This window comes from Aphis gossypii, chromosome 1 (genome assembly GCF_020184175.1).
Source record: "Aphis gossypii isolate Hap1 chromosome 1, ASM2018417v2, whole genome shotgun sequence".
Classification (NCBI taxonomy): Eukaryota; Metazoa; Arthropoda; class Insecta; order Hemiptera; family Aphididae; genus Aphis; species Aphis gossypii.
The window spans coordinates 59,727,340-59,743,061 of record NC_065530.1 but is presented as its reverse complement, the minus strand read 5'-3'; the positions used below and the strand labels follow the sequence as shown (position 1 = coordinate 59,743,061).

General features: G+C 24.3%; 3 protein-coding genes and 1 non-coding gene across 5 annotated transcripts in view; 2 read left to right on the top strand and 2 right to left on the bottom strand.

Annotated features, from left to right (window-relative positions):
• The window catches only part of LOC114122032 (high mobility group protein B2-like), a 189,845-nt gene that overhangs the window by 39,237 nt on the left and 134,886 nt on the right, over positions 1-15,722 (bottom strand). Inside the window, exon 1 of one of the 2 annotated variants that reach the window (XM_050197828.1) lies at positions 7,651-7,655. The exons of the other annotated variant lie outside the window; for it this stretch is intronic. The gene's annotated coding sequence lies outside the window, so the exon portion shown is untranslated. Of the gene's footprint in view, positions 1-7,650; positions 7,656-15,722 lie in introns of those variants that run through there. 2 annotated transcript variants of the gene reach the window in all.
• Positions 75-2,950, top strand: LOC114122062 (uncharacterized). The gene is made up of 4 exons (XM_027984618.2): positions 75-995; positions 1,824-1,892; positions 1,967-2,056; positions 2,900-2,950. The coding sequence occupies exons 1-4, from the start codon at positions 75-77 to the stop codon at positions 2,948-2,950; spliced, it is 1,131 nt and encodes a 376-aa protein (XP_027840419.2).
• LOC114122054 (metacaspase-2-like) lies at positions 3,215-7,554 on the bottom strand. Its single transcript, XM_050207183.1, has 2 exons — positions 7,536-7,554; positions 3,215-7,464 (listed from the first exon to the last, which is right to left on the bottom strand). Exons 1-2 carry the CDS (start codon positions 7,552-7,554, stop codon positions 3,356-3,358), a joined length of 4,128 nt encoding a protein of 1,375 aa, XP_050063140.1. The 3' UTR covers positions 3,215-3,355.
• Positions 14,761-14,832, top strand: Trnae-uuc (transfer RNA glutamic acid (anticodon UUC)). Its single transcript has one exon. It is a non-coding gene; the product is annotated as a tRNA-Glu (tRNA).

Here is a 15,722-nt window from a genome sequence, read left to right as displayed (position 1 = left end):
TTTTTTGATCACATTATTTTTTTTTTTATAATAAATTAGTTAGTCAGTTATATTGTGATATTTCTCTTGGTATAATGTTTAAGTTTTATTTCAATAAACTGAAATTCAGTCTTAAACTAGTATACTTTTTAACTTTAGCGATGACATGTGTAATGAATTATTTAAATGCACCTGCTATCATTTGCTCATTGTCTGAATGTAAAAATCCAATAAAGACCGATATATTAGCTATGTTCTCTCGATCTATTGCCATTGCATGCTTCTTATCCAGAATTACGAATATATATAAAAGTAAGAATGATTTTCCGAACTACAAGAAAAAAGTTGAGAAGTATGAACTTTACTTTCCAGAAAATAGTTCTAAAAAAAAATACCTTAATGTAATTGCTATAGCTATGATATTTGCGTACATAATTATCATAATTCCCATAAACATATTAAGGATTTATTTGATTTATGTTCATTTTGGGAAAATAAATGTTATGATTTTTTATACAATGATGTATTTACATAATTGGAACATTTGTTCCACAGAAATACATTTTGTTGTTCGTTGTATTGGATTATACCAAAAATTTCAATCAATCAATGAAGAAATGATAACGCTGAAGTTAAAAACTATATTAAAAAACAAATATCCAGATGTGTTACAAAGTGGAGGGCTCAGTAATAATAATACTCTTGTTGATTTGGAAACCCGTGGGGGTTCACTATCTTCAATACTCATTGTCAATAAACTAGCTAACCACGTTGAACTACTCAGAATGAAGCATCAATTTGTCCGAGGTATTGTTGTTGAACTCAATGACTTATATGGCATACAATTAGGATTGTCTATATGTCTGTTATTTATAATGACATTATTCGATATTTATGGTGAATTGTCTGTTGAATTTAACGTAACCAAAACGCACGTTCTACTTTACGGATGGCTTCTACAATATTTTTTCAGATTTTGTGTAATTGTATTGACATCGCATATAACTACAACACAGGTACACGTTTTATATCTTATAATATAATGATAAGGTTTTTAAGGTATCATTTTTAATTAGATATATAATCATTGTCTTAAACAATAAATTCCTATAAATTCCTAAAAATATAATATTAGCAACCTTTTATTAGAATGAGTAACTAAATTCTATAATGTATACTAAATTTCTGATCATATATAAAAGTAATATTTAATCTGTTTAAAAATATATTATAGTTAGAAATTTGAAATTTAAAACACTATGATCTTTTGCTGTTTAGGAATTAAAAGGATGTTAAGGGCCTATGATGTAAACTTGGATTTTTTTCTAAACATAATAACAAATATATTTTAACTATAATATTTTTAATAAAATATAAGTAAAATACCGTTGCTTGATCGTCATTGAATGATTAAATTAAATAGGATATGGGTCATTATGTTGCTGTTTTTCAGTTGTATTACTTAAATACGTACTTGTATGTGTGTGTATTTAAGTAATATATCTGTAAACTATATATTAAATCATTAATTTAATTCTGCCATGTAACAAGTACATAAGTCATAATTTTTTAATAAAAATAAAGTATTGAATTATATGATTTTTACAAATAGTACCTTTGTATAAAAAGTAATTTATTTATAAGTACAATTAAAATAACTTATTTTTATTTCTTAAAATATTTGCAATCTATGAATAACATTTTTAGAGAGAATAAAATACAACTAGTCAGATTTTCTCTATTCACCTCTTTTTTATTTACTCAGAATTTATAATGATACAATTTTGGAATAATTTATTTTATTTGTAATTTAATATGCATTGTTTATATTTTTTACACTTTAGGCACACAGACCAAAAATGATAATAACTGATATAAATAACCGTTATATAGATAACAGTACAAAACAAGAGGTATGTTTAAATTAATATCTATTATTAATATAAAATATTTTGTTACTATGTTTAAAAAAATTTAATTGTTTTAGTTACAACTATTTTTAAGTCAATTGTCTAGTCGGCCAGTAGAATTTACTATTTGTGATTTGTTTACATTGAACATCTGCCTTATAACTTCTGTAAGTTATCATCGTAATTGTTTATATTTTTAAATGTAACTTTTAACGTATTATTATTTAAAGAAAAATATTGGATTTAATAGAAATACTCGAAAAAGTGATAACGATAAATTTGTATGTAAGTTATTTGTAAGAAAAAGTTATTATCGTTATAAATATTATAATTACATTACTATTTATTTACATGTTAAAAATAAATTTAATAATATATTTTAATTATTAAATTTAAATGAACTAATTTCTAACTAATTTCTGTACAGTTTTTAATAAATCATGTAGGTATAAATTTCGTATAAATAAAAATAGATAAATATTATATATTATATATTGATAAATTTAATTATATAATATAGTATTTGTATTGAATAATTATTTATGTATTATATTTAATACTTTATTAAAATATTACTATTCGATGAAAGTCGTTGAATAAAGTTTACAATTAGATTAGATTGTTTGATAGAATCAGGTTCACAGCTATTTCGTCCGTCTTTTTGTGTCATGAAAAATGTTAAGGTTGACTCAACTTTGGAAATTTGCTGGTAAATTATGGTTAGTAAATAGTACCACGATGACCAGAATCAATAAAAAAAAAAAAAAACAATAAAAACCACACAACGATAAACGAAATAACCGTGAACACGACTTTTAATTATTACTGTGTTAACATAATAGTTTTTCATTACTAGAAAAATATTGCAAACTAATAATACGCTCCAAGAGAATATTTTTCCTAACTTGTTTAACTTGGTTTAAATTTACAGTATAGTATATAATTATTAACTAATAAAAAATAATAATAAACAAATACAATTTTTATCATACCTGTTGTTTTATTTTCAGGCTTTTGTTGCTGGCACAACTTTTCTAGTCTTACTATTACAATTATATTGAACAAATAAAGACACACAAAAATACATCACAAGTATATTATATTATAACAATATTTGTTAAATAGATACTTTTAAGTTTATATTATAATTAAAATACCTATAATTAGATACCTAAATTAAATTCGACCTAAAAATAATCAATATAAAAATATAAAATTATAAAATTATGTACAAATAATTAATAGTGTTAATTAAGTTATCAAAGTATTTCATCTTGTCTGTTACTGGTCAATGATCAAATATATGACCAAATATGTGTATAACCTGCAGTGGTCATATACATATTTTTAAGTGATAGGTAGATGATTATATTATTCATAAAATCAAGCAATCAGTACATATTGTAATTTTATTTTTCCTGATCTGTATAATTTATAATTTTTTATATTATAACAATTTCCATGTATTAAGTTTTGTGTGGAGAGTATACTTGTAAAAACCTATCTAGAATTTCCGAATCGAAATGATTGTATGCTTTTTCAATTTTTCGTTGTATCTGTTTATTATTATTAGGCGTATTTTGAGATTTTACAGATGATAATCTTCTACCTTCATTTTGGAATTTATGAAATTTATGTTCATCGTCGTCATGTTCACATTTTTTAATAGTATCAGTACCATTATGCTTGTAAGAACACTGACCATTGTTAATTATTTGAATTATATGTATGGGTACAGATTTTTCGTCTTCCTGTTTCGCTTGTAGAATCTTCAACGGATTCGGATTAACCAGATCTTTACTCTCACAGTCCGTTGAAGTGCGCGTTGAACTCAATGTTGAATCCATTTCAGATTTAGACTTTATAACTGAAAGACGTTCTACCCCGAGCTCATTTAATAATTTAAAATCACCAGTTAATAACTTTGTAAGAGATATAGCTGAGTGCTTGCCATCGGGTTTTTCAATTGGTATGAAAATTTCGGACACATACTCGGAACCGTTATTATCAACACTTGTTTGACTTACTAAAGGTATCTTAAACACGCCATCGGCTATTTTCACTTGCGAAAGTACTCCAAATCTATTCGGATTTAAATATTCGTTATTGGGACTACTTTCATCATTGTCTAACGAAACGGTATTAATAGAAAAATTGTTTGATTCATTCAAATCTGGTGGATTTTTATGTTTTTTGTCATTAACTTCAAATTTATTTTTTCTCTGGGTATCATAGTTTTTGTCATATTTTAATTGGTTTATTGGCACTGATTGCAATAATTTTACGTCTAATTCTTGATATCTTTGATTTCCATTTAAAAATTGTCCGCTGTTTGGAGAATGTGTAAGAAATTGAGAGTTTTTATTTGACGTGTTAGCTTTTTTCATTAATTCATCAAATAAAATTGGCTCTAGATCCTCATTTGTATATGGTGCATGTTCATGATCGTACTGGTCTCCTAATTGAGATTGTTTTGGAGAATAAGATTTCAATGCAGCATTTGAATCATCATCTTCATACTTTAATTTTAAATTTTGTTTTGTATCAGTTTTTTTAATAAAAACCTGCTCTGCAGGAGATTGGTCGTTAAGAATGTTTTTATTTTTTAAAGTTAAAGTAAGTGGTTTGTTGGATAGATTGTATCTGGTTCTATCTATTTTTTCTAAAAATAATGGTTCTGAACTTGGTTTTGTTTTTGCGTTATTTAATATTTTATTTAATTTTAATAGTGGAATATTTTCGTTATTTTTCATCTGCTCTGTTGTGACTGAAGAACTGAATGTTTTTGGACTTTGAATCGATAGATTCGGTTTGGATATTTTTGATTTTAAAATATGTTTATTTATAATTGAACTTGTATCATTACTTTTAACATATGTAGGTATTTTTATTGGATAAATATCTATAATTTTATTTTTGGGTGTCATTTGAATTTTAGTACTTTCAATAGTTTTGACTAAGCTCGGTGGTCTTTTTAATTGAATAGGGTCTAAATTATTAGCATTCATACTATTTTTTTGAGACATTATATTTTTATTATTATTTTCTTTGAGATTTTTAAAAATACGATTATTTGGATTGTATGAAGTATTTTTATCCGATTCTGTAACAAATTTTCTTGGACTATTTTTTGTTGCATTAAGGTCATCATTTGTTATTAGTTTTTCCAGATTTCTTGGTGTTGACTGAGGTGAATACTTGTTGGTAATTTTTAACGGTGCCTGTGAAAAAATCTTGGGATGAGTAAATATTTTTCTAGCTGAAGTAGTATAATAAGTTTTATTATAATCACCAAAATTACTTACTGTATGTATTTTCGAATTTATTGGAATATTATGTTTAATTTTTTCAATGAGTTTTTTTGGAGACTTTGTAATATTTTCGATTTGTTTACTTGATATAGTTTGAAGTGGAGTTTGACTAATAATTTTATTTAACATTTGACCAGAACTCTTTTTAAAAATGTTATTATTATGTGTAATTTTATCAATACTATTATTTTCTTTGTTATTATTTCTTACTAAAGTGCCATCATTTTGTGGTAAACGTTTTATTTTTGATATAAATTGCATCGTATTCTTCTGCGGTAATGTTTTAGAGGTTAAAGGCATTCTTTTATTATTAATTTCTTCTACCTTGTGAGTATTTTCATCGTTATTTCTTTTTCTTTGACCCTTTAGTTTTAATTCCGGAATTATAGATTTAAATGAAGAATTTTTTAAATCAATTTCCATATTTCTATTTTTTTTATTATCATTTGTACTTTGAGACTTATCACCATCAATATTTAATATTGATCCTTGTAACATGTTTACATTTGTTTCTTTAAAATTATTATTACTTCTACTTTCATAGGGTACTTGTTTCTTCCCTAAAAAATCAGAACTCATATCATTTTTATTTTTTATTAAATTTTCTTCATTTTTAATATTTTTAGCCTTATTTTTTTCGCTATTTTTTTTTAGTAATTGATTTGAACGTTTATGACTATTCATTTTTAAATTGTTAGGTGATGTAATCCGATCAGTTTTTATTTCAGTGATATTTGTCACCATTGTAGAACTTAAAATATTCTTGATTATTTTTTTGTTGCATGAACAATTCATATTATCATCCAGTGATTTATTTTCTTTTTCGTCTAAATTTGAATTTTCTACAATTGTTTCTTCGTTCGAAAAATTCGTTTTTGGAATATTATCATTAGACTCTACGGTTCCTGGGTTCTTTATTTTTGATGCTTCATTTAAATCTGATGTTAGTTCTTCATTTGATTCAAATATTGACACTGTTGTTGAAGAATTATTAATTGTTGGTTCATATTGACTTTGATTATTTTCTTCGTGACTCGAAACATTTTCTTCCTTATTAAATTGGTCTGTATACTCATTAGTTGTAATTTTTAATTTATAACTATCATCAGGTATACTAGAATCAGATTTATATTTTGATGTAGATGATACAACAAAAGGCATAATAGTCGCTCTAGAGAATAAAATATGTTTATTTTCTTCCGTAAGTGGTGATGTTGAAATGTATTTATTTTCTTCTGGACCTACTGATAAATCCTTAAATTTATTAGAAATATTTTCATTAGACTCAATAACTTGGTTTTTGGAATCTTTTAAATTTAATTGTTTCATGTCATTGTTTGAAATTGATTCATTTTTATCATTTAACTCATTCCTGCGATCATTTATTAATGGTTTACTATCACTAACTTTATTTTCTATTATTTTATTTCTTACCCAATTACCATTTATAAAAATATTTTCGGGGCTAGATTTGAGTTTATTTACTATTCGATTTCCTTTTATTTTTTCAAATTTAACTATCATTTCTTCTTCAGATGAACCATTTGTATTTTGATTTATAAATGAACTATTGTCTAATATAATTTTTTCTGTACTTGTCTGTATTGGTAGGTTTTCAAATAAATTGGATTTTACATTTTTTGGCTTATTTATTTTATCAATTAATTGATTTAAAACTTTTATAAAGTAATCATCATCCATTTTTTCTAATTGTAAATTACTATTATAATTATTTTTGGGTTCTCTTGAATTTATATTTGATTTTAAAAGTTCACAATCTGTACACCTAAGTGTTGGTTCTATTCCGTCCTCAATATTAGTTAAGCGAAGTTTTTGAGATTGCTGATGATTTATAGAACCTAAATTTTGTGATATTTTCTTAGTACATCTTTTTCTTTCCTGTGATTCATTTAAATTCATTGTTATTGGTTTAGAATTTTGTTCTATTTCCCTATATAAATTTAATTCGTTAATTAAACTATTGATTTTTTTCTCTCGATTGTTATTATATTTTCCATCATCATAATAATCATACATATCTTCATAGTTATCAGGTTTCAAATCCAATATTACTTTTATATATCGCTTATATTCAGTATCTTCATTATTACTTTTATTAGAATCTTGTCGCACTTGTCTCGGTAAACGATTGGTTTGAGAAGAAGTTACTACAAACGTATCAGGTAAAATACTGCTCAACAATGTGGAGTTAAGTATGTTGAAATTCATTGTTCTGTTAAAATTGACAAATTTTCTGAAAAAATAATTATATTACAAAAAATGTATGTAATAATATATAATAGTAAAAAAGATATATACGTCGTAGGACATAGACATATAATCAAATCAGGCATTTTACTAAATGCCTAGCTATATAGTTAAAGAATTTGATTTTATACAATTTCACTATCCTCCTAGACATTTAGTTAAATAATAGAAATGGGACATTTTGTGTTATTTTAAAATTTAACTATATTTTCTATTAACTTTATATTGCTATTTTATATAAAACAAAAACTTTGTATTATTTATTAATATGTAAAATACGCAAGTATATGAAATATGTTTAATTTCGTTTAATTTCCATATGTAATATTATTTTAAAACTTAAATTATAAATATATTAGGTAACTACTAATTAGATGTGATGGTACGAGTATAAAAAGTGAGTAAAAAGGATATACCAATTATAATTACAAATTTTTGTTAATTTTTAGTTATTGCAAGTTATTGTTTGGTGGCATTTGGTGGTACATTAAATTTTTTTTTTTAAAAACATAACTCACAACTTGATATAGAAAAGGTTTTTATGCAATCGAGTACCTTCATTAATTTTATAAGGTAAAAACTGATGGAACTTTTATTTTTGTTTAATAATAATATATAGTAATTGCTACTTACTACTTAGTACTCTTACTATATAAGATTATAGGATATATAATATTAAATATACTCGTACTATCGTCTACGTTTATCACACCTTATTAGTTATTACCAAATATATTTATGATTTAAGTTTTAAAATAATAGAATTGATGGACAAGAAATTAAATATATTTCATATACCTACCTACGTGTTTAACACATAAATAAATAAAACATAGTTTTTGTTTTATATAAAATAGCAATAAATAGTTAATAGAAAATATTATTAATTTTTTTTAAATAAAACAAAATGTTTCATTTTTATTGTTTGCCTGACTTAAAATAGGCATTTAACTAAATTTCTAGGCGGGTAGTAAAATTGTATAAAAATCAAATTCTTTGACTACATATATGTCTAAGTATTTAGTAAAATGCCTGATTTGACTATATGCCTACGACATACAAAACTCGTTATTTGTTTTTAATAAATTATAAATCTAATAATTAAATACTATTACTTATTAACTGAAATTACAAGAATTTAAATAAATTAACCAAATAGTTTGCGATTCATAAAGATATTTTTTTTTTTTGTCAGTCAAAAAACTTGAAAATTTTTAAAAGCAGGTTTCTAATTTGTTATTTTTACAACAATTAATATATAATATCTAATGATAAAAAGGTTGTTGTATAACACAATATATAACCACAATTTTAGATTCTGAGGGAGCAACAAAAATATTGATTTTACAATGACGTGTGTTTTTTTTTTGAAAAAGACATTATTTCTAGTACCTATAAAAAATGATTCAATCATCAACTTCAAGGTACGAGTAGTTTTCTGATATTAAATTTGATCTAGTTATAATTTGGTAGGTTAAAATGACATTTCTCAGTATTGTTTTTTAAAAGAATCGAAGAAAAAAAATACAAACATTTGTTAAAATGTTAATAGATTATTATTAAAACAAAAGTTTGGCAGGTATCTTTGTATACCAAAATATTAGACCATCTAGCCTCAAGATCGTTTTTCATAATATACAATGAGTTATCATTGAATTCAAATGATCGATTATACTATAATAATATAATATAGTGGCATACTAACGGAATAAAATTGACACCCACTCTACAGTAGAATGATTACTACCTAACCAATTTTTTTTTATATAGATACTTGATGTTTAACAGTTAACGGAATTAAACATTTACTTAAACAAAAATAATAATCGTTTATCAACGATTATAGTGAACCTTTTACGATATGTTGTAATTAAAAAAATATATTAATTATGGGGGACATGAAATTTTTCGAAATTGTCTGTATTATTTCCTATACATAATAATATTTTTTTAAATTTTAACTAATTTTAAGCTATTTATACCACGGTACGTGGTATTAACTAGTTAAGTACTATGATGAATAAATACATTACTAACTGTGATATAAATAAATTAGAATATATGATTAGAAATACAATTTGAAATATCATCTCCGTTTGAAATTATTTTTTGTATAATATGGAATAATTTATTATTACATTCAAATTTAACACTTATATTACAGTTGCCTAATGCTTACTCATATAGCATTATAGCTGTTAGGTACTCAAAACTTACTATATTGTAAAGTAAATTTCTTGGTTTTTTAACTATCAAATATATAAATAATAAACATTTAAAATAAAAAAAAAACATATTTACCTATTCAAAAACATTGTTTTCGTCATTATTTTTGAATGATTGTTTTCCATGTTCATCTGATTACTTTGCAATACATTATTTAATACTCTTGTTGAATTCTCAGCCAAAATCAAAATAGAAAATAATAAACCTAGCATTGAAAATTGCTGATTCATTGTTTTACCTATAAAAAATTTAAATGAACTGTTTAGTTAATTTGAAATCATTTATAGACAGGCACCTGTAATTATAAGTGTTATATTTATTACTTTATTCATAAGCAAATACGATGTATTATAAATAAAACCATTTATCATAATGTCTCACTTTTTAATTTATAATATTTATGTATACGTAACATTATCCGTAAGTATGCTATTTTATTTTGTATTCATTGTTTAAAGTTTTAAAATTGTGTAATTGTGTAAATTTGTAATGAAATAAATAAATATAATATATATATGTATCTTATAACTGTATAAAATGTTTATTATTTATGTTACAATAATATATTTTCATAACATTTTAATTAAAATAAAACTATAAGCTAATTTATAGTTTTTTCACCAGAAAAGTCTACGTAACTTTTTATTCGATATTATAAAAGTGGGTTCATTTATTTTAATTTATGATTTATATTAAATAAATGATGTCTAGACTTGAAAGTTTAGTAATAAAAACGAATAATTTTAGTAACAATGATATAAATAATATATAATAATAATACAAAAGTAACTCTGTGTTTTTATTGTCTTATATGAATTTATTATAGCACTTTTTTATAGCGTCAATTGTTTATCAGCATACATGTATTTAATGCCTCCCTAATAATCTTTAATAAATAAATTTTCTCAATGTTAAATGTATATTTTATCTTCTTATTTATATAGCTATATCATAACAATAATAACATCGTTGTTATATAATTTACAGGTACCTATATTCTTGAGTCATTAAACTTGTTCGTGACAACTACAAATACTGTGTAGGTAAAATAATTGAATTACAAAACAATGTACTAAGGAAGTCCTTTTAGATTATAAACAACAAAACTCGCTACACAAACATTTCACTCTGCATCACAATCGATAGCAGTCAACAGGTTCCTAATACTGTTTAAGTTAAAAAACAATTTTTTTTGAACGGCTCAAATTTGATTTTCTTTTCATTCTGGACCAAAAACAAACAACTCGCAGTCTATCAATAGTGTTAACCAAATACAACGAAAGCGTTTTGATCTTTTAATCATACTTCGTCAACTATTCACTAAAATACTAATTTCTTATAATAACTAATAATTGGTAACAGGAATAAAAAAAAATCTTAATGTACCTACGTATTTGTCGATAATTTAAAATATTAATAAATTGATTTTTTTATTAACTTATTGTTATAAATAAGCTTAAATAATGCTGCACGATGTACTTACTCTTTTATTTAAAAAAAAAAACTAATAATCAGATGAGTAAAATTTCAAAAAACATGCTTAAAAGGATTCCACTTTCATATAGGTAGGTATCTGGTATATATAATAATATATATAATATATATAAATATTAATTTGTAAGCTTATAAGTACATGTGCAATATGTTTTTAATTTTATTTTTCAGTTAATAAAGATATCATTTTAATAATAACTAAAAAAAAATTACACATTAAAATAAGCGCTATTTAATTAAAAAAAAAAAGGTTGGCAAGTGCATACTACTCTACTGTACATAAAATGCCAAGTGGATCACTATTATTTATTTATTTATTTACATAAACTCCCATGTGAACTCAAGTACAGTAAAAATAACTTTTATCATAACATTTTGAAAATTTGACCTAATTCCCTATCTAAAACCACCCTCAAAATTGAAAATCGATAATACTCGTGTACTCATAAAAAAAAAATAAAAGTTGGTACAAATTGAAGTATTTAAAAATTAAGTTTTTACTTATTATAATTTGTGTTTGCTCAAAAATTCCAAGTATCGGAATTTAAAATAATATTTATTATTAAAAAGTCACAATTATGGAAGCTTTAAAAAAACTTCTCCAATTTTTAGTAGGTAAACATCGAGAACCAAATTGAAAATTTTACTAGTTAATTGCTATTTTATTCGTTGGCAAAATGTTTTTCTAATTTCATTTAATAATATAAAAATTTTATTTTTTGGCTATTAAAATAACTAACCCTAATAAAATGCCTGTAATAGTGATATTGTGATACCTAAAGTACCTATTCTTAATAAGTAATAATACTCTACAGTAGTACAATTTGTATAATGCCTTCCTATGGTGACTAGATAAACTAATAAGTTAAAATTTCTAACCTTTCTCAAAATGCATGTATATTTGAGCTTAAGAACTAATGTATGTTGTATATTTTATAAGCATACAAAATAAAATATTGTTAAAAAATTGTATATTAATATGATCTTACCGCGTTGTACGGATCGACGGAACAATACACTCCACAGTTACGACACAGCGTGAGATGGCTTCAGCAAATACCATTGACTACAAGTCATTGAAATTTCATAACTTGTAAATAATAACAATTTGGCGCAGAGTGCCGCGAAGAGATACGACGTAACCGAGTGTAGTGAAATTATACTGCAAACATAACAATAATATACTAGACGTCTTTGCGTACATCTTGGAAATTTTTCTGATGTTCTGATTGTTTTGCAAACATTAAATATTCATATTTGTTACTAGTTAGCACTTAAGACCAGAAAAAAAATCATACTCCACATATGGATCGAAACTATATACGATAAACGACCATACGAGCATATATGTCATATGGTACAATAAGTATAATGTATGTATATGTGTAAATCCAAGAACTTGCATAAAAATGTATGAGTTCGATGTTTTTTTTTTAATAGACTATTAGTTCAAATTATTATTGACACTTTAGGTATGATTAATCAATCCAGTATTTCATTAAAAATTCGATAACCGAAATAACAATTCAATATTAATTACCAGTGATTATTATTCTAGATTTAGTAATTTATTACTAGAACATGGATTTTAAAGCATAATAACTAATAAGCAACTACAAAAGCACACGATTATTTTAAAAAAAGCAAAAAAAAAAGCATGACCAAAAATTATCATGAATTAGTTATAAAAATGAATAAAAAAATTTGAAAATTAATTTAAATAAAAAAAATAATTAACTACAATGTATTTCCCTAGATTTGTAGTAGTGAATCTGACTCTATTGTCCGACAGAATATTTTTATACATAGAAAATAAACTTTCTACATCCACTGAAGTGATCATTGCATACTTTATAAAAGGAGTTTCAAATTACAACACTAAATCTTAAATTTTGAAATGGTCGATATTGATGTTATAAGTATACTGACCATATAGGTACTGCAGGCTATAATAATATGTAGATTGATAATCTATACGTTTAATATACATTTAATGAACAAGCTTATTACGAAAACAATAAAAACCCTATATAACCATTTAGTCAGCACTCTGGGTTTTTAAATTTTTATTAATTATTTTTTTTATTACAATAGCATAATAAACATATAAAAATCCATTGCTGGAATTATTGAAAAAAAGCAAAAATAAATTGGTTTATTTGGAATCAATATGACGTGAAACGAATTCATATATAAAAATTAAATTTCTATCTCAAAAAAATAAGAGGAACAAAAATTTGGTGAATATCGTGTACAAACTTAAATCTGAACAAACAGCACAAGTTGATACGATTGTGTGCCAAATCAAAACTAATTAAATTGTATAAGTACAATTATTATCGACATTATATTGTCAATATTTCCAATTAGCTATAGTTAATGTTTCAGTTTTTTTGATATTATCAATGTACCTACCTATTCTATATTTTCCTTTATATTCCGTTTTATATATTTTAAATTTAAAAATATGATACACATGAACTGTTTATACTATACAACAACAGTATTACGAAGAGCGTAATAACATTAACGGTATTGTGTATGCTGTTTTGGAAGACAGACGTGCATATGTCTAATAATTATTGTAGAGTTTACAATTATAAATTTATATCTATTTGAACTTTTTTTTTGGACGGGAGCCATTTAGGAATAAGCGAACAATAGATGGGAGCCGTTTGGGATCCGACGCTTAAGAGTTGGTTATCTTGGCCTCGAGTTGCTGTTTTTGTGATTTCCATATGACTTATTAGTTGACCATTGACCAAGTGTGAAGTTTCAAAATATTTTTTTTTATACCCTTACAATTTGGCAATGCGTTGCTGTGTACAATTTTGTAAAAATAAAGCAAGTATTAATAGTATATGTTTTTTTCAATATCCAAAAGACGATCGTCTAGCAATATGGATAAGAAATTATGGTACAGAAAATCTGACTAAAGAACAACAACAAAAAAAAAAAATAGTTACATAATATGTGGCGATCACTTTGTAGATTTAATGTTTTTGAACTCCACAACAAAAATCAGACTAGTTTTAAATGCTATTCCGTCAGCATTTAATTGTAAGTTAATAATAGGTACAATTATTAAAAAATGTTTAAAAATAATTTAAATAATTTAATAAACTAATTCTTGTACATTGCTATACATTAGGTGCCGTGTGGATCACTATTATACATTTTAGGTGTGTTAAATTTGAATCCAATGTAAGATATCATTGTATACGAAAAACTTTTCTTGAACAGAGATGATTTGTCAGCCTAGAAAATAATATCAAGTGGTTGGTGAAAAAGGTGGTTTATGATTTAATGGCCTGAATACACCAAAATGTAAGTTCTTTTATAATTATTGTAAGCAAAACTTGTAGAAAATCTTGTATTCAAATGTTCAACTCTTAGCTACTTGTGCAAAAAATTTTATGAATTATATCTACAAAATAATTTGCAAATATTCATGATTTTGACGAATTGTTATAATATAATATATAGGCTCTCAAATGATACACATAGTAATATAGTGTATTGGTAGTAATTAAATGCTTAAATATCTATAATTTTCAATCTCTTATCAGCCATCCGGTATGGTCTAGTGGCTAGGATACCTGGCTTTCACCCAGGAGGCTCGGGTTCGATTCCCGGTACCGGAAAAAATTTTTTATATTATTTTATCGCTTACATTTAATATTCATTATATTATTATTCTATTATACAATTTTAATCCATGAATTCAAAACAAATTATTTCGAAGTTTGTACAAATTTTCCTTACACATATTATTTATTTTAAATTATAAACAAAACTCAAAAAACTTCGAAATAATATTACAACTATACCTAATATTTATATAATACAATTTTTATAGTACCTATATTGACTTCTGTTTTAAAATATGATATTTATTATACTTCACCCCCAAAGTAGCTACTTATTTCTCATTACTATTTAATTATTATTTATAATAATTGGATGACGCGTCTTGGCAACGAGCAGCCACTCTTTTTACATCTGATATTATTAATGTTAATTTTTTTTAGCCTTTTAGGTACACATTAAATAATTTATTACCCGTGTTTATTATTATTAGCAGTACTTTATAACTTATGAGTGAATTACTAAAGAAGTACTTTCAATGAAAACTATATAAATAAAACAAATTTGTATGTTGGCGTTGCTCATTATACTTAATGTTATTGTTATATAATATACTTGAATTTGATGATCATTCAATATCTTCAATATTTCAGTGTAATAGAATACCAGCTCCGCAGTTTGCTAATAATAAATAGGTAAAAATAAATTTTATGACATAATATTATAACAAACGACTATGGCTAAAATTAGGAGGCGTTCAGGCGTGAGAGGTTCGGTTGCTATTATTCATGCCTTATAATATTACGTATAATATTATTCGATTTGAAAGGGAACCGGTGATGTATATATTATTATATTGATGTTTAATGTGATCAAATGTCAAGTGGTAATTCGTCAAGTATTTGAACTGTTGGAATTTTTATGAACTTTTTTTTCCAAATTTAAA

Bases quoted from the DNA above. Each gene is read 5' to 3' on its own strand.
- LOC114122062 (XM_027984618.2), top strand. From the start codon at position 75: ATGTTTAAGTTTTATTTCAATAAACTGAAATTCAGTCTTAAACTAGTA. The intron at 996-1,823 runs GTACACGTTTTA...TTTACACTTTAG, and splicing joins CGCATATAACTACAACACAG to GCACACAGACCAAAAATGAT. The intron at 1,893-1,966 runs GTATGTTTAAAT...TAATTGTTTTAG, and splicing joins ATAACAGTACAAAACAAGAG to TTACAACTATTTTTAAGTCA.